The 19494-nt window shown below is 42.9% G+C and overlaps 1 protein-coding gene across 3 annotated transcripts in view; it reads right to left on the bottom strand.

Annotated features, from left to right (window-relative positions):
- Positions 1-17634: 17634 nt before the first annotated feature.
- Positions 17635-19494, bottom strand: part of NEDD1 (NEDD1 gamma-tubulin ring complex targeting factor) — a 38610-nt gene continuing 36750 nt past the window's right edge. For all 3 annotated transcript variants that reach the window (XM_007522040.3, XM_060195583.1, XM_060195584.1), the window contains exon 15: positions 17635-19257. In XM_007522040.3, the coding sequence (XP_007522102.1) occupies positions 19153-19257 (105 nt within the window). In that variant the 3' untranslated portion in view covers positions 17635-19152. The remainder of the gene's footprint in view (positions 19258-19494) is intronic.

The raw sequence follows: 19494 nt of genomic DNA, 5'->3' as shown, positions 1-19494 counted from the left end.
ATACTTATTATTGGATAGAGACAGATATTGAGTGGGGAGAGAGAGAGAGAGAGCGACAGAGAGAAAGAGACAACTAAAGATCTACTTTACCACTTATAAAGCTTTCTGCCTGCAGGTGGGGACTGGGGGCTTGAACCTGGGCCCTTGTGCACTGTAACATGTGAGCTCAACCAGGTGGCCACTGCCTGGACCCCTTCAATTCTTTTCTAAGTCACACTTATACCAGTTTTTTTTCCTTCTTCTGATGAGATAAACTGCCTGGATTCCTCTGGTGTTTTCAGATTCACTTCCCTTTCTGTGATGGTACAAAAACAGGATTCCTGGTGACAAACACTGCAGGTCCTGCCAGAACTGGGTTTCAGAGAAGGGTCTTGCAACTTTGAGGGACAAATCACACACACACACACACACACACACACACCTGCAGCACATCTGTTAAGAGAGGGGTGAACCTGCTTCTGAATCTCCCTCCGATGCAGAGCCTCACTGAAGATAATTTTTGGTGTTAGCTCTCTTCTCTCCATTTTGTGTGTCTATCTGGAGGTTCCCAATGGCTTTAGGAGCCTCCCCTACCTCCATGATTTCGTTTTAAAGGAATTCTGATTCCTTTTTCTTAAAAAAAGAAAATTATTTTTGAGAGAGATGCAGAGGGAGAGAGAAAGAGACAGAGATAAACACCAAAGCACTGATCAGCTCTGGCTTATAGTGGTGCAGGGGATTGAACCTGGGACTTTGGAGCCTCAGGCATGATACACTGTTTGCATAACCATTATGCTATCTACCCCACTTCCTCCAAGACTTTTCAGTTTCCCCTCAAAGACACTGAACAGGGATGACCTCTTACATCACTGATGGAATCTTTTGGAGGAGGTCACGGAAAGGATATGACCTCCAGCTGACCTCTGAACTACACGTGGGCAGTCGCAGGCCTGTTGCCTGGCCCTGCTCCAACTCACCTGCCTTTGGGATGCCCTTGCACTTGCCTTCCAGCACTAGAAGCTGCCCCAGGAAGACACTTGGGGACCAAGAATTGGTGAAACCAGCTGGGCTGTCTATGTGAGTTTCCAAACCCTACTAAGGCTTGTCTACAAAGATTCTTATTTTACTTCCAGGTCCTGCTCCTCATCTGCGTGTGTGTGTGTGTGTGTGTGTGTGTGTGTGTGTGTGTGGTCTGCAGGTGTCTATCTCTCTTTCTCCCTATCTCCCCCACCATTCATAGTCTCTCTCTGCTCTGTCACATAAATGAAAGGTAGAGCATACTGTCTGGAGTGATGGACTCACCACAAAGAGCTGAGCACCAGCAATAACTCTGGGTGGCAATAAATGAATGAATAAAGTCATGGAAGTAGGGAAGACATGGAGGGAGAGGGAGACTGACTAGTGGCACCTTGGAGGAGCAACACTACCTGATTTGGAGAGAAATAAAACTGTGCCCCTGAAGTACAAAGAGTTTTGTAAACCAGCATTAATTCAATTAAAAAGTAAATTATCACTAATGATTAGTTTTGTCATTATCAGGGATTCACTAGAACAGGCTGACTCCTCAAGTGGTGTCTGAAGACAGTGTCAAAGCTCCCCACCAGGGTTAAGTCTGGGTGTCATGCATGACAAAGCAGACACCCTAGGAATACCAAAGGAGACCATCTAGGACCACAATAAGACAGGACTAGCATGACTTCAGGAACCCACCAAATCACCAGTGAGTGCAAACACTTTTGGCTCGTGGACAGAAAAGAGCCTAGGGAGAGATTAAGTACCTGGTAACAGTTCAGCAGTTTACCAGTTGAGACACAACCTCCAGTCTGTTTCACCAACAAAAAGATGGCTGAAAGGAGAGGACTCCACTAAGACTCACCAATGCAACTGTGAGTCTCCATTGCTACTGCCCTCAGAATCTGCAGCAGCAGGGGGGAGGCCCTTTGCTGACACCAGGGGACAGAGAACTAACCAGGAAACTCAGGAGAAGATCTATACCTCCGTGGCCTAGTAGTGGGGCTGTGAGAGTCTCTTTGCATAACCACTGGATTATTGTTGGTATGCATGAGACCCCTTCTGTTCCATTGGTTTAATACCCCCTGCTTAACACTGTATTCTATTTACATAACCACTGTATTCTATTTACATAACCACTGTATTCTATTTACATAACCACTGTATTCTATTTACATAACCACTGCATGGCATTGGTTCAATCCCCACTGGTTCATGATATGTTTTTGCTCTGCTCCCTCTCCTTGTCACACTCTGATTTTCACCAGTCACTTTTCTCTCCACCCTCTCTATGTCACATCCTGTTTCCACCCTACTTGGCAAGTACATATAAAGAGAGCATTGTGAGTTTTACGGTACTTTAGTTTAGTTTAGCTTAGCTTGGCTTAGATTGTGCTGCGTCCTGCATGAATAAAGAGATACTGCGTACAACCAAGCCATGAGTCCCTGGTCATCTGTTACCTGCCTGTGAAGCCAGCCCAGCGAAAACAACAGATTATCTCTGCCCCATCCTGCTTTATCTCTTGGTCAGGAGTCAGTGATTAAGCTAAGAAGCCTACTTACAGTTTAAAAGCCATCAGGCCCATATAGCCTAGAGGGGAGAAAAAGCACAAAAGAGTTTTAAGGCACTGTGCTCCAACTCAGGGATTAAAATAATATTGAAGCAACTGTCAATTTCTACAACCATGAACCCTTTAATTACTTTACTTAGATACAAGTCAATCCAGGCAAGAGTGATCAGTAATTTGAAAAATACTGAGAGAGGGACCTCATAACATACTATATAAAATAGTTAAACCAACAAGAAGGAATACTGGAGAAATAAACCAGGACAAGAGTACAGCTAAAAGTGCCCCAAAGGTTGAAGCACAAAAAAATGAGGTCAACACCCAAACACTAGTAAAGGAAATAATCACAGGAGTGAGTAAAGAGTTTGAAAGAAATGTCATCAGAAATGCAGAAAAAACAAATGAGACTCTGGAAGAAAACACTAATTATCTCAATGTTATTAGAGAACTGAAAGTTGAAATAGCTGAGATAAGAACACAACTAGCTGAAAAAGCTAAAACAGTATCAGAACAGGGTAACAGAATAGATGAACTCCAGAAAACAGTAGAGGGGAGAGAGAATAAAATCAATGAGCCTGAAAACAGAATTAGCAAGATAGAGGATGAATTAGAGACAACTGAAAAAGAGTAAGAGATCTCAAAAAGAGATTAAGAGATACTGAAAACAACAACAGAGACCTATGGGATTACTATAAAAGAAATAATATAAGCATTATTGGCTTAGCAGAGGAAGAAAGAGAGGGAGAGGAAGAAAGCATTCTTCAGGACATAATAGCTGAGAACTTGTTTAGTCTAGACAACATAAAAGACATAAAGGTTCAAGAAGCCCAGAGGGTCTCAAACAGAATTAACCCAGACTTAAAGACACCAGAACACATCATATTTAGAATGGAAAGGAATAAGGATAAAGAACGGATCCTGAAGGCTGCAAGAGAAAAACAATGAGTCACCTACAGAGGAAAACCCATAAGATTAGCAGCAGACTTCTCCACACAAACACTACAGGACAGAAGAGAATGGCAAGATATCTATCGACTGCTCAATGAGAAAGGCTTTCAACCAAGACTACTGTATCCTGCTAGACTGTCATTCAGACTAGATGGAGGCATAAAACCTTCTCATACAAGAAACAGTTGAAAGAATCAACTATCACCAATCCTGCCCTGAAAGAAGTTCTGAAAGGTCTCCTATAAACACTCAGATCACCATAAATATGCCATATATGAACATAAATATGCCATATATGAAATTTATAAGAGTGGGGTTGAAATATCTTCAATCTTTGATATCAATAAATGTCAGTGGCCTGAATTCACCTATTAAAAGGCACAGAGTAGGAAGATGGAAAACACAACCCAACAATATGCTCTCTACAGAAAAGCAAATAAAGACAACAACGAGATACCACTCCACTCCTGTGAGAATGTCATACATCAGAAAAGATAACAGCATCAAATTCTGGAGAGGGTCTGGGGTCAAAGGAACCCTCCTGCACTGCTGGTGGGAATGTAAATTGGCCCAACTTCTGTGGAGAACAGTCTGCAGAACTCTTAGAAGGCTAGAAATGGGCCTACCCTATGATCCTGCAATTCCTTTCCTGGGGATATATCCTAAGGAACCCAACACACCCATCCAAAAAAAAATCTCTGTACACATATGTTCTTGGCAGCACAATTTGTAATAGCCAAAACTTGGAAGCAACCCAACATCAGATGAGTGGCTGAGCAAGTTGTGGTCTACATACATAATGGAATACTAAGTTATTAAAAATGGTGACTTCACCGTTTTCAGATGATCTTGGATGGACCTTGAAAAATTCATGTTAAGTGAAATAAGTCAGAAACAGAAAGATGAATATGGGACGATCTCACTCTCAGGCAGAAGTTGAAAAACAAGTTCAGAAGAGAAAACACAAGTAGAACCTGAACTGGAATTGGCGTATTGCACCAAAGTGAAAGACTCTGGGATTGGGGGTGGGGGGGAGAATACAGGTCCAAGAAGGATGACAGAGGACCTGCTGGGGGTTGTATTGTTACATGGAAAACTGGGAAATGTTGCGCATGTACAAACTATTGTATTTACTGTCAAATGTAAAACATTAATTCCCCAGTAAAGAAATAAAAAAAAAGAAAAGAAAAACGCAGATACCCATCCAGGTGAGCTGCTTGCCCTTTCACCTGACCCAGACCACTGTTTAAAGCCAGGAGCACCTCCAGGTATGAAGGAGTCCTCCTGCTGTGTAGTCTCAAGCTCTCAACCTTCCCCACCCTCACTCCTTCCTTCTGGGAGTAAGAGTCACTGGATATGCTTATAAAATGTCCTTTTCCTACACAGTTGCACATCACACAGCTGACAAGAGATTAATATAAAAGCATGTATGAAGAAGTCAAATAGTTCAACAGTTCATTGGGGAAGCAATTACAGAAGCCAGACCTTCCACCTTCTGCATCCCATAATGACCCTGGGTCCATGCTCCCAGAGGGATAAAGAATAGGGAAGCTATCAGGGGAGGGGATGGGATACGGAGGTCTGGTGGTGGGGATTGTGTGGAGTTGTACTCCCTCTTATCCTATGGTCTTGTCAGTATTTCCATTTTATAAATAAAAATTTTTAAATAATTACTAATAAAAAAAGAATCACTGGAACCCAGAGTATAAAGAATATTAATGGGGGCTGGGTGATGGTGCATCTGTTTGAGCGCATGTTACAGAGCGCAAGGTTCAAGGCCCAGGTCCCCATCTGCAGTGGAAAGCTTTGCAAGTGGTGAAGCAGGGCTACAGGTGTCGTTCTGTCTCTCTGTCTCTCCTACTCTCTTGATGTTCTAGCTGTCTCTATCTAATAAATGTAGTAATTAAAAAAATAACTATAATTGTGTAACTCTTGAAAAAATTACTGATGGAACATCATAGGGAGAAATTCCCACTGACCTCACTTCCATGGTGTCCCCTGACCCAACAGCAAGGCAGCTACTGAGACAGCCAGCCAGTAGACCTTCCTCCTGGTTCAAAGTCCAACCCTGCCACTTATTTATTTGTTGCCACCGGTTAGGTTATCACTGGGGCTCATGCCTGCACAATGAACCCACGGCTCCCAGAGGCCTTTCTTTTTCCATTCTTCTTTTATTCTTTTTTTTTTGGGGGGGTGGGGCTAGAAACAAAAGAAATTGAGAGGCAAAGGAAGATAGTGAGGAAGAGAGCAAAAAGACATGAAGTGTCCTCCCTGTAGGTGGAGACCAGGGGCTTGGACCAGGGACTTTGTGCAGGGTACTGTGTGTGTTCCAGGCACCTGGCACCCACTTACCTTGTAATGCTGAGTCTAGTTACTTCATCATTTCTGCATCTGAAAAATGAACATAATTAGCTTTTCTTTAAGGTAAGTATGAGCACTGATGAAACAATAGCCAACAAGGGCTTACCACAGTGCCTGCACGGTAAGACTAAAGTCATTAGAGAAAAGTAAACATCTATAGGAAACAGCTTAGAGAAGGAGTTGCTATTTCTAATTTTATCTGCTGAGTGCTCAGAACTGTGGAGGTTAATGGGTACCCTAACACATCCCGTCTAAGCTGCTGGCATGTAGATGTAGCCTAGTGAGAAAGACAAGGCAATTTGCCCAGCAAGCAGCGGCGTTTTGCTACAAAGAGTTTGGTAACATGGGGCTTCTGTCTCAGGGACTTACAGCCACTGTAACAAACAACCACAAACTTGGTGGTTTCAACAGTATATGGTCTTATATCATTCTGGACGTCAGAAATCCAACATCACTTTCACAGGGTTAACAACCAAAGTTTGCATTCCTTAGCTCTGTGCTCTAGGAAACTCAGTTGCCCCCAAGCCTTGTCCCTCAGGATAAGAAGAGTTTTTTGGTTTTTTTTTTTTTTTTTTTTAGATTTCTTTTTGTATTTCTATTTATTTATTCCCTTTTGTTGCCCTTGTTATTTTATTGTTGTAGTTATTATTGTTGTAACTGTTGTCGTTGTTGTTGGATAGGACAGAGAGAAGTGGAGAGAGGAGGGGAAGACAGAGAAGGGGAGAGAAAGATAGACACCTGCAGACCTACTTCATTGTCTGTGAAGCGACTCCCCTGAAGGTGGGGGGGCCAGGGGCTCGAACCGGGATCCTTCCGCCGGTCCTTGCGCTTTGCGCCACATGCGCTTAACCCGCTGCGCTACCACCCGACTAGGATAAGAAGAGTTTTGATAATTCATTATTTTATTTATCAAAGGAACTAATGGTGTTGAGTGTGACATTGTCCCCCAAATATGATTCTGGGGAAAAAAAAAACCTGTTCTGTTCATTTCTAGTGATGTACCTCATCTAGTTTACAAACAAGCTAGGGATTACAACAAATTTCCACAGAAGTAGATTTGTTTCGTGATAAGTGTGCTGTGTTCCTAGACAACACAAGAGAAAAACTGATCAGTCAAACCTCCTTTTAAATGCTGCCAGCAGGGCACTGTTCAGAAAGATTTGAAAACAGAACCTGTACTTTGGGAGTGTTATATTCTTCACTCCAGTGTTTGCAGACTGTGCTCACCCTAGGCACCCATGTCCCCCCACACCCTGCTTCTCTAAACCGCTATTTCTGACAGTTCAGTGACAGGCACAAATTACTTCACTGTTACCATGGTAACCTAGGGCCGTCAAAACAGAGAAAAAATAGGATTAAAATGAAAGGAGGAACTAGCCCACCGTGGCATTGAGTCCCTCACTGTCCAGGGGTAATTGGGATACCAGCTCGCCTGCTCAGGAGCTGTGGCAGTGAGGACCCTGGAATCAGGCCGTGGGGAAGTCACCCTCAGGAACAAGAATGCTCACCTCTGGCATGAAGCCATGGTTCAAAGTTTACTTTTTTCCATTTTTCTTATTAGCTAGGACAGAGAGAAATTCAGAGGAGAGGTACGTTAAGGAGAGAGACAGAGAGACGTCTGCAGACCTGCTTCCCCGCTTGTGAAGCTTTCCCCCTGCAGGTGGGGAGCTGGGGGCTCGATCCAGGATGTTGTGCAGGTCCTTGTGCTTCGTGCTATGTGCGCTTAACCTGGTGAGCTACTGCCTGGTCCCCAAAGCCATAGTTGAAAGTTTCTGAAGCCTTTTTCTCGTCTTTCTTTCTGTGTCTCTTCTATTTGGATTATCTCCTTTGTCATCTCTGACAAACTCTGAACACATTAGTTACTATGGAAACTGGTGTGAATGTCAGAAGGCTTGGCTCAGAAACGCTTCAGAAAGTCAATTTATAGAATGGCCTGACATGTTTCTCATGTTGTGGAAATTTAAAGAATCTGTAAGATCCACGGCCACTGACAAGGTGAATGGCAAAGACAGTGCTCTGCGTGGATTTAAAGAGATATTTATTATACACTGCAGAAACAGCAGGTGTTTGTCTTGGGGCAAGAGTAGAAACCAAAACAGGACTCTGGGGTGAGATTTGAAATGAGATTCATTGTCCATCTATTCAGGAAGGATTTCCACTGAGTTTGCCAAGACTGACTGGGATCTCATGTGTCAAAATAAATGCTTTAAAAAAAGTAATAATGGTTATCTTGAAAACAAACAAACAAACATTGAATCTGACAATGAAACAAATGGCATTATCCATGATAATGTACCCAGAGCAGCAGCAACACCAGTTAAGAGCACAGAGATGTTAATACCCAGGGTATAGAAATTATTTCTTTGCTACAAGGAATTCAGAATTAGTTTTACCCTACAGTGGTACCCTCAAAAATGATAGCCTACTGCTCTATGTATCTGTTTATGTGGTTCTCCACATAGCCTGCTGAGGTTGATGCTCTTTGTACTACACACGCCATGAAACTGAAGCAGAACGAGGTCACAGAACTCATCCAAGTAAGATGCAGAAGCAAAGATTCAACTCAAGGTAATTGGGCTCCTGAGGGTGGGCTCTTGAACCACAGTGCACAATTGCTTCTCTATGAAAAAAGCAGAATAATACTAACAGTATACCCATGTAGTCAACTAGAAGCTATCAGTTCTGAACCAAAAGATAATGTAGGCATTGCCATTAAAGATGACCTCTTTGATGATACTATCTAGAAATGATAGTTGTGAACACTTGCCATTTTGTCAGCTTACTTCTAAGAATCAAGGTGAGAACAGAAACTCAGTTTCCTCATTCTGTAATACACAAATGTTCTTGTTTATTGGATAAAGTTTAAACTCTTGAACTTTTAGGTGAGTTTTTTTTTTTTTTGTCTCTAGGGTTATTGCTGGGGCTCGGCGCCTGCACCACAAATCCACTGCTCCTGGAGGCTTCTCCCCCCTTTGTTGCCCTTGTTGTTTTTTAAATCATTGTTGTGGTTATTATTGTTATTGTTATCAGTGTCACTGTTGTTTGATAGGACAGAGAGAAATGGAGAGAGGAGGGGAAGACAGAGAGGGGGAAAGATACCCGCAGGCCTGTTTCACCACCCGCGAAGTGACAGCCCTGCAGGTAGGGAGCAGGGGCTCGAACCGTGATCCTTGTGCCAGTCCTTGTGCTTCGCGCCATGTGCGCTTAATCCACTGCACTACCGCCTGACCCCCTAGTTCTTTTTTATTACATTTATTTACTGAATAAAGACAGAAGGGAAAAAAATCAAGAAGGAAGGGGCAAAGAGAGACAGAGAAACACCTGAAACACAGCTTTACTGCTTGAGAAGTTTTCCCCTTGCAGATGGAGACCAGGGAATTGAACTCAGGTCCTTGTACATTGTTAAGATGTGTGCTTTACCAGGTGTGACACCATATTTTTGGCCCCACTCTGCTAAGTCTTCAAAGACTTCTCTAGTCTTGCATCTCTTACTTCTCTCCAGTCTTCTTATGCAGGCTCCTTACGGCCCATGTCCCAGCAGTGCCCTTCTTTTAAACCTGGACAACATTGTTCTGTGCAAAGTCAGTAACTTTGCTATTTAAAGAGTTCAGTAACTATAGCAATATTTAGACATCCAGAGAGTCTGCAGGCTCATTTTGGCAGATAAAGATTTAGTGTCTATAATCATTTTAAAAATGAGAAAAAAATTGTTTTCTCATTTCACTACTACTCAAATAACAGAGTAGGTATCTTTTGACATAAGATGTACTTCAAATAAATTCTGAAAAGTTCAATGTGTCTGAATGCAAAGTGAAGCATAATTGATTTTTGACATATTAATTTTAAGTGAGCTGGTTGTCAGATTTCACTTGAAAAGGACCCACAACATCTGCATCAAGGGCACGTCAACTTTCTTCAACCATTATTGTCATTTTTCTATGTTCACAAATTTATTCTACTATTATAAATACTATTACTTGACATGTGTGAAGAAGGAAAGATTACGGCTAATCAAACCCTAGTTTATTGCAAATATCATATATACCACACAGGATTAATAATTCATAACAATCCCTAAGGTCTTCCACGTTATTCAACAACTGATAAAATGAGATATGGGATGACATCCACCTCTACAGGGGCTCAGTCATCATATTCCTAGACTGCACGTCCACAGGAATTTCAAAAAAATGGCTTCTTTCCTGTGGGGAGAGACCAGGAACTCAATTATCCCAGTTCTACAGGAACTATAACCATGGCGTGGGGGGGGGGGTAGTGGCTCACCGGGCAGAGTGCACACAGTACCGTGTGTGCGTGTGGGGGGTGGTAGTGGCTCACCGGGCAGAGTGCACACAGTACCATGTGTGTGCGTGTGGGGGGTAATAGTGGCTCACCGGGCAGAGTGCACACAGTACCATGTGTGTGTGTGGGGGGGTAGTGGCTCACCGGGCAGAGTGCACACAGTACCATGTGTGAGGACCAGGGTTCAAGTTCTTAGTACCCGCATGCACAGAGGAAACTTTACAAGTGGTGGAGCAGTGCTGCAGGTATCTCTCTCTGCCTCTCACATGCTTATCAAAAAAAAAACAAAACATGGCAGCCATTGTTGTTTTCGACGGGTTATGTTGTTTTCGCCGGGCTGGCTTCACGGGCGGGTAACAGACGACCAGGGACTCATGGCTGGGTTGTACGCAGTATCTCTTTATTCATGCAGGACGCAGCACAATCTAAGACGAGCTAAGCTAAACTCAAGGTACAGTACTCTAAAACTCACAATGCTGTCTTTATATATACTTGCCAAGTAGGGTGGAAACAGGATGTGACATAGAGAGGGTGGAGAGAAAAGTGACTGGTGAAAATCAGAGTGTGACAAAGAGGGGGAAGATTAGGCGAGAATCCTATCACTGAACCACAAATGCCCTGGAGGGAGGGTGGAACTTGTTAACAGTGGTTATGTAAATAGAATGAAGTGGTTATGTAAATAGAATAGTGTTAAGCAGGGGGGATTTAAACCAAATGAAACAGAAAGGGTCTCATGCATACCAACAAGCCATGAATGGTGGTATTGTGCGGGCGCAATAATGTTGGTGGGGGGAAAAACAACTACACTAATGGCCAGATGGTAGGGAAATGAATTATTTGGGGATGTACAGGAGGAAGCATGATTGCCTTTAGGTCATGGAATGTCACAAGAAGGGGTGGCCTGTGAGAAGTATCCCTCTGAAGGGACTAAAGGCACTTGCCAGGCAGGGGCAACAGTGAAAGGAATGATCCACAGCCAACATGGCACCTTCTCTCTGGGGCCAGTAACTGAATCCCAAGAGGCACACGGGCAAACCTGGGGTGGGGGCAGATGCCAAAACAAAGCTCATGACCTTCCTCTGTGGACAGTTAAGCCTTGCTGTTTGGGTGAAGACAATTTTAGCAGAGGTATATATATGACAGATAAAACAGAAGCGGGGGGATGGGGCCGTAGCACAGTAGGTTAAGGGCATGTGGCGCGAAGCACAAGGACCAGCGTAGGGATCCCGGTTTGAGCCCGACTCCCCACCTGCAGGGGAGTCGCTTCACAGGCGGTGAATTCAGCAGGTCTGCAGGTGTCTGTCTTTCTCCCCCCCTGTCTTCCCCTCCTCTTTCCATTTCTCTCTGCCCTATCCAATAATGACGGCAATAATAATTACAACAATAAATAAACAAGGGCAACAAAAGGGAATAAATAAGTATTTAAAAAAAAACACAACTGGGGAAAACAGAAAGCTGTGTGTGTGCATCTATCTGTGTGTCTATCCATCTGTCCACCCTCCCACCCTCCTGCATTCTCTTTCCCTCTATCTGTAGTTCACACAGGAAAACTGCAACAATTGTCACTTAAGGATAGGAGGCTCCTGGCAGTAACTAGCCGAAAGTAATTCCGAAATCCTAGTGGGGCAAATGCTGCTCTGAGTTGAGTGTTTCCTGGTTAGGCCTGAAGCCTGCTCCCTGGAAACAGCTCCCTGGGAGCTGAGCTGTAGTCTCAGCCTGCCTCCTGCTACAGTACAAAATTGAAGGACCAGAGATTGGCTTCTTTTTTTTTTTTGTACTTTTTAAAAGCGTATCTTTATTTCCTTATTCATGCTTTTTTTTTTTTTATCATGGCCCCCAAGTCAACTTTTTCAGACAGAGACAGGGGAGAGAGGGAAAGGCAAAATGGTACGAACCTTGCTGCGGTGTGCTGGAGGGAGAGACAGGCACCCTGTACATGTGAGCTGTCTTGCTAGTCATCCTCGGGCTCTTTGGTCTTAGACTGTGGGACTTTTGCTGATGAAACTAAACTCCTTTGGAATTTCTACAGATTTCACTCCAGCTAATTCAGCTAACACACTGCAGGCATGTTGATTACAGTCTTCTTCATATGCCAGAAACAAAGATAAACCCATCAACTCTTCCTCTCTGCATTCAACTACCACTCCTAGAAGCACAGACTAATGTGGACCATGTCCTCAAGCGTCCTTAGTATTTGTTTTACCAGCTGTAAAAGGCAAATTACAGGGTCTCAATTTTTAAAAATAATATTTTTATTTACTAATGAGAGGGATAGGAGAGAGGGAAAGAACCAGACATCACTCTGGTACATGTGCTGCCGGGGATTGAACTCAGGACCTCATGCTTGAGCGTCCAGTGCCTCATCTGCTGTGCCCCCTGCCAGACCACTGAAGTCTCAATTTTTTAGCCTTGGCTTCTTGGGTTTGTTTTGTTTTGTTTTGGTGCCTGGGTTTCATGCCTTCATGATCCCACTGTTGCCAGTAATTTTTTTTTTTTTTTTTAGTTTTCTTTTAAAAACTTAGGACCCGGGAGTCGGGCTGTAGCGCAGCGGGTTAAGCACAGGTGGCGCAAAGCACAAGGACTGGCCTAAGGATCCCGGTTCGAACTCCAGCTCCCCACCTGCAGGGGAGTCGCTTCACAGGCGGTGAAGCAGGTCTGCAGGTGTCTGTCTTTCTCTCCTCCTCTCTGTCTTCCCCTCCTGTCTCCATTTCTCTCTGTCCTATCCAACAAGGACAACAACAATAACTACAACAATAAAAAAACAAGGGCAACAAAAGGGAATAAATAAATAGAATTAAAAAAAAAACTTAGGACCCCAAAATAGTGTCATGATTATGCAAAAGACTTTCATGACTGAGACTCCAACTCCCCGATTCAATCCCCAGCACTGCCATAAACTAGAACTAAATGGTGCTCTGGTTAAAAAAAAAAAAAAAAAAGGAAATGAAACTTCAGCTAGAAAGATCCACAAAGAGAGAGAGACAGTCTGACAGAAGAGGCACCACAGAACCACACTAGCGATTCCTGACACTCTCCCCTGGCACAGAGCATGAGTCTCCATCTGGAGTTGGGGCATAAGCCCGGGCCCTAGTGCGTGGAGGTGTATGAGTTACCTACGGGGTAGCTACCTTCCAGGCTCCAGGTCTTCTCTGGATAGCTAGGAATGACTGAGAATGCCACAGAGCTTACCTTAGAGAATTCTAGAAAGCAGAAGAACACGTAAGTCACTGGGCACCAAGGCAGGTAATGACTGATATGATCACATCATGGAACCTCTGGAAAACTCCATCCATACTTAGGAAAATTAATAGTGAAGACAATGTATTAATATTGCTAGTGAAGTCAACGTATTAATATTGATTCTACACATAATTCTGAGCTCAGGGGTCCCTAAATTAATCTTGGGAATTCCCAAAGAACCAAGAATGACCAGTCTACTAAAGTAGAGCCTTTAAATCCTCTAGATGCCTTAGCTATGACCCTACCTACCTACATCTCCCCACAAATTACATCCAAACACCTGTCCTCTTGGTTTCTAAGTCACTGTCTTAATGTGCTCCGGCATGAATCCGGCATGAAGCCCAGCCAGTCTATCTTGGCGTTAACTCTCGATCGCACTCTGTCATTTCACGAACATCTCATAAAAACTGCAGCAAAGGTGGGTGCGAAGAATCACATCATTGCAAGACTGGCCAGCTCCTCATGGGGCGCGAGTGCTTCCACACTACGATCATCCTCTCTGGCATTATGCTAGTCCACTGCAGAATACTGTGCCCCAGGATGGTTCCGTAGCCCCCATGTCCACTTGGTCGATTCCAAATTATATTCCTCCATGAGGATCATTTCTGGAACCATCCGTTCCACCCCGGTTCCATGGCTGCCAGTTCTTAGCAACATCGCCCCGCCAGATATTCGTCGGGATGCGGCATCATCTAAGTTCATTTCCCACGTCTATGCTCGACCGGACCTGCCAATATACGCGGATATCTTCGCCCACCCTGTCCAACGCTTGATGTCTCGACACCCAATCCGGTCCCCTACGCCTACACTGAACTTCTCTGTTCCAGTCTCTTGGAAAGAGTTGGCAGTCAGCTGAGGTAAAGAACAAACACCTCATCACAGACCCCTGCGAGCGTCAACCCAGCTTTGACCTGGCACGTTATGATCAGGCCCTCCTCAATCGCTATCGAACAGGCCATGGCCGGTGCGCCGCTATGTTCCATCGCTGGGGAGCCAGAGATGATCCGAACTGCCCCTGCGGCTCCAGACAGACTATGACCCACATAGTCAACGACTGCCACCTCTCCAGATTCAAAGGAGGTCTCGAAACTTTACATCAGGCTCAACCTGACGCTGTTGACTGGCTACGGAAGAAGGGCAAACACTAGAAGAACTGGAGGGGGTCGGGCGGTGGCGCAGGGGGTTAAGCGCATGTGGCGCAAAGCGCAGGGACCGGTGTAAGGATCCCGGTTCGAGCCACAAGGAAGCTACAACAAGGGCGACAAAAGAGGGAAAAAAAAATGGCCTCCAGGAGCGGTGGATTCATGGTGCAGGCACCGAGCCCAGTAATAACCCTGGAGGAGGAAAAAAAAAAAAAGAAGAACTGGAACTTGGCAATTTCAAACCAAGTAATCCTTTACTAGAGATATTTTATGATGGGGTCTGGGCAGTGGCCCACTCAGTTAAACTTACACATAGCATAAAGACCTATGCAAGGATCCCATGAGCCCCCAGCTCCCCATCTGCAGCAGGACACTTCACAAGTGGTAAAGCCAGTCTTCAGGAGTCTCAATTCCCCCCCCCCCTCTCTCCCCCTCCCTTCTTCCCTCCCCCGCATCTCTCTCATTTCAGTGTAAAAATGGCCACTGGGAGCTGTGGCTTTGTAGCGCAGGCACCAAGCCCCAACAATAACCCTGGAGGCAAAAAACCTCCTGCCTCCTCTATAAAGCCCCATTGCCCCCAGTCCTGGAACATCTAGAGTGAGGCTCACTTTCCTGCATGCTTCTCTCAATCCATACCAAATGATACTGCATCTGCTGATCCCAACCTAATCAACACAACGAGTACCACCTCAGCATGCTTCACTGCAGACTGTGTCCAGGGATGTCAGTCGTGGCATGTCAACCCTTCAGCCTCATTACTCGGGTGAGACCTTTCCTTTCACGATATTCTCTAATTCCATTCCAGATGGTTCACTTCCTAACAAAGGGCTGCAGGTGTCTGTCTCTCTCCTCCATCCCTCTCAACTTCTGACAGTCTCTATCCAATAAATAAAAATAATTTTTAAAAAATTCAAAGGAATTAAACTTTATATTGTAAGACTTCACTTGAGAATTGGAAACCCTAAGAGAATCAAAATGAATGACTAAGTTAACAAATGAAATGGGTGATATTCAATACTCACATGAACAGTAAATAATTAATTAACTATAACTGAAGGGAAGTTTCTGCTAGAATTACTAAGCGCTATACTGACTCTGTAAACCAAAATGGGAAGAATTAGTATTTAACAGTGTTGAGTCTCCCAGTCTACAAGCATAATGCATCATTCATTTAGAATTACTTCCTCCTCCCAGTAATGTTCTGTAGAATTTAGTGCATAGGTCTCACATACACATTTTATCAAATTTACACCCAAGTATCTGATATTTGTGGCGGAAATTCAAACACCTTCATTTTTAATTAAATGTAGAAAGACTATTTTTTTCTATACTGAACTGATATATTATGCCCTTGTTAAACTCACTAGTTTTTTAAATACGTATTTGTTGGGGCTGGATGGTGGCGCACCTGGTTGAGCATGCTACAGTGTGCAAGGACCCAGGTTCAAGCTCCCAGTCCCCACCTGCAGGGGAAAAGCTTTGTGAGTGGTGAAGCAGGGGTGCAGGTGACGTGCTTCCTCTCTTCTGTCACCCCCTTCCCTCTCAGTTTCTGACTCTCTCTATCCAACAAATAAAGATATGTACTTGCTAGTTTTTGTTTGTTTGATACCAGAGCACTACTCTGGTACTGAGGATTGAGCAGGGACCTTGGAGTCCCAGGCACGAGTCTTTTTTTTTTTTTTTTCCTCCTCCAGGGTTATTGCTGGGCTCGGTGCCTGCACCATGAATCCACCGCTCCTGGAGGCCATTTTTCCCCCTTTTTGTTGCCCTAGCTGTTGCAGCCTCGTTGCGGTTATTATTATTGCCATTGTTGACGTTGCTTTGTTGTTGGACAGGACAGAGAGAAATGGAGAGAGGAGGGGAAGACAGAGAGAGAGGGAGAGAAAGACAGACACCTGCAGACCTGCTTCACCGCCTGTGAAGCGACTCTCCTGCAGGTGGGGAGCCGGGGGCTCGAACCGGGATCCTTACGCCGGTCCCTGCACTCTGTGCCACGTGCGCTTAACCCACTGCGCCGCCGCCTGGCTCCCGGCATGAGTCTTCTTGCACAGCCATTATGCTGTCTCCCTGCATCCCCTCAGCACTCCTCTCTCGCATTTTCTCTGTAGCCAACTTGTCTTTCCATTCTTTCCTTTTGTTCTTTTCTTTTTCTGACTTCTTTCTTTGTCATCTGAGTGTCCTTTACTGTTTCTTGCCAATCTTGACTCAAAACTCCAAAGAGTATTTAGCAGCGGGGAACGGCAAACATCCTTGCTTTGTCTCTGGAGCTAAGGGAGAAGCATTCAGTCTTTAATCATGAGCTAGGAAAGTCGCTGCAGGTTTCTCTTAAGATGCCCTTTGTCAGGTTAAAGGAGCTCGTTTTTAAAGTTATATAATAAAAGGATTTTTTTTTTTTTTTTAATTTGAGTGAGGACCAGAAAGCCGCACAGTTCTGGGATATATGGTACCAAGGATATAAACCAGGGCCTTATACATCCAAGTCTAATGGAGCTGAGGGAATTAGGCCTGAAGGAATTATTTTATTCTTCCCTCTTTTCTTGTTTTGTTTTATTGTTTAAAATATTTCCCACGTGGCACATCTGCTTATAATCCAATCCTTCAGTCCTTCTAATTCTGAAAATGTCTTTATTTCACAAGGACTTTCAAAAAGATGCTTTTGCTGGGCACAGAATTTTGAATTTATTTTATTTACAGTACTTAAGTATGTTGCTGCACTGTCTGCAACATTTCTCTTTGTTTCTTTGACTTCAGCTGCTGGGAAAGCATTTCACTGCCATAGCTTTGAGGGACCTGACCATGATGTGCCCTAATGGAGTTTTATTTCTTATGTGTTGGGCTCATCAAGTTTCTTGGCTCTCATTTCTTTTCCTCTCAGATATCACTACTCTGCGCAGTTTAATGTCCAATATTTGAAAATCATTCCACATAATTATGTCTTCTTGGAATTTCAAGTGGGTAAATCCAATTCCTATTATTCCATGTTGGTCAGAGGCAAAAGTTCAATTTCAGATTTTCCATTTTTACCATGAAGAAAATTTAATCTTTGTAGTCTTTTTACTTCAGTGACAAAAAAGTTTCATCTATACACAGAAACTTAAAAAATTGTTTTATTGATCTTACCTCTTTTCATACACATGTGCATTTATAGAAAAAGGCAATAGGAAAATATTAATGCATGTAAATTCAGCATGGAGGCAAAAACACATTTTCATGTCTTAACCTGTCTGATACTCATCCATAAGGAAACTTGCTACAAGTCACAATACTGTTCATAATTTGACAGGAAAAGAGCAGAAAAGCACTTCCCTTACGCTTCAGTTCAAGCATGTCCTCTGAGCCATGCTGGTAAAATGTAATCTCTCAGTTTTTATTTCTTGAAGTCACTGCTACTATATTTACATGTATTAAATATGCCCTTAAAATTTCCATTGCTTTATAAAAAGCCATAAAGTTAGTAAGGTAGCAAGACAAGCCTTTCATCTCACAGGTCAAAATTCGGCTGGAGAAAAGGCTATCTTTGGGACAAGACACTACAAGAAGTTAAGACAGCTCAGTAGCCCTCAAAAACCCTCACTGAAACTGAAGACCACAGAAGGTGGAAGATGTCTACACCTATTGTAGAAAAAAGATGAATATTCTGACAACTAGCTTTTCTAAACTTTATGGCAAGCTAAGTAATAAACATCACACTGTACACAAAGAACCAGAGAATGTTAATGATAGGAACCGCAAAACAAAATAACCCACACTGCATCTGGGAGAAACAGATGTCATTACTGTGATATTTGGTATTTAATATAAAATGCTCCTTGATTGTAAGCTGAATCACATTGATTTAAACTTTTTAATTTTCTATGTTAGGATTTTCTGAAATAATCAGCAGACACACAGCTCCGGCTGAGTCTTAAATACACTTAAAGTAAACCTTTATAATAATTAATGAAGTAAACCACTAGAAAAACTCAAGAGTAGAGAAATGACAGACATATAATACCGTCACATAAATGGAATTGATATAAAATGTAACCTGTTCAATTCAAAGTCCCAAAATTTATCTCATCCAATATACAGGAATAAATAACAGTCATGCTTAACTTCCTCAAGCTGAAATGATTAACAGCCAGTCCTATGTTTTATTAGTCGCTGTATAGAAGCACCAATCGCCATTTTAAAAATCCACTTCGTCCATAAAAATAGAATGAGTATCAAACTCTTTAGCCCTCAAGTCCTTGAAAAAAATTTGTAAGGCAATTGTCAAAATATATATATGTGTTAAAAAAGTGATTAAGAAACATACATAACGTATCTTTGCACGGTTTTCTTTTATGAGTAAAGGGCACTTAGTGTGTAACTAAAGCTTTCAGAAAATAAAGATCCTTTTGACATTCCTATCAGGTAGATGATGCACAATTTTAATATAAAAATATAAATATTTTGATAGAAAGGATGGGATAATGGTTAGTGTAAAATTCCATCACCCTTTTACTTGAAAAAAAAAAAAAATCCCTCCTCCAAAGGCCTAAAAAAAAAAAACTGATTCCATGAAATTCTGTTAGTAGAAATATCCTGAATTGCAGAATACTAAGGCATTCACTGAAATTTCAAAAGTGGGCCCGAAGTCTTTTGTTTTCTTCTCGTAGTCTTTCAATCTCAGCCACTAAGCCTTCATTCACTGAGTATCTTTCCAATAAAGAATGCATTTCATTCTAGAAAAAGGAAAGGGTTTTTTTTTTTAATTATTTCACATTTACTGGCAGACTGGTGAACACACTTCCTGCTCAAATTACCAGCTGATTGACATGTCTTATACTTTAGCAGGCTTACACTACTAGTTAATATAAACGAAAGATTACTGATTACATTCATATATTTGGAAGGCTTTCATTTGCACATTTAGGGAGGTTTTTTTTTTTTTTTCTTATTTAGTGAGAAAAAGGGGCTAT

Source organism: Erinaceus europaeus, chromosome 7, assembly GCF_950295315.1.
Source record: "Erinaceus europaeus chromosome 7, mEriEur2.1, whole genome shotgun sequence".
Classification (NCBI taxonomy): domain Eukaryota; kingdom Metazoa; phylum Chordata; class Mammalia; order Eulipotyphla; family Erinaceidae; genus Erinaceus; species Erinaceus europaeus.
This window is presented reverse-complemented; position numbering and strand designations above follow the sequence as displayed.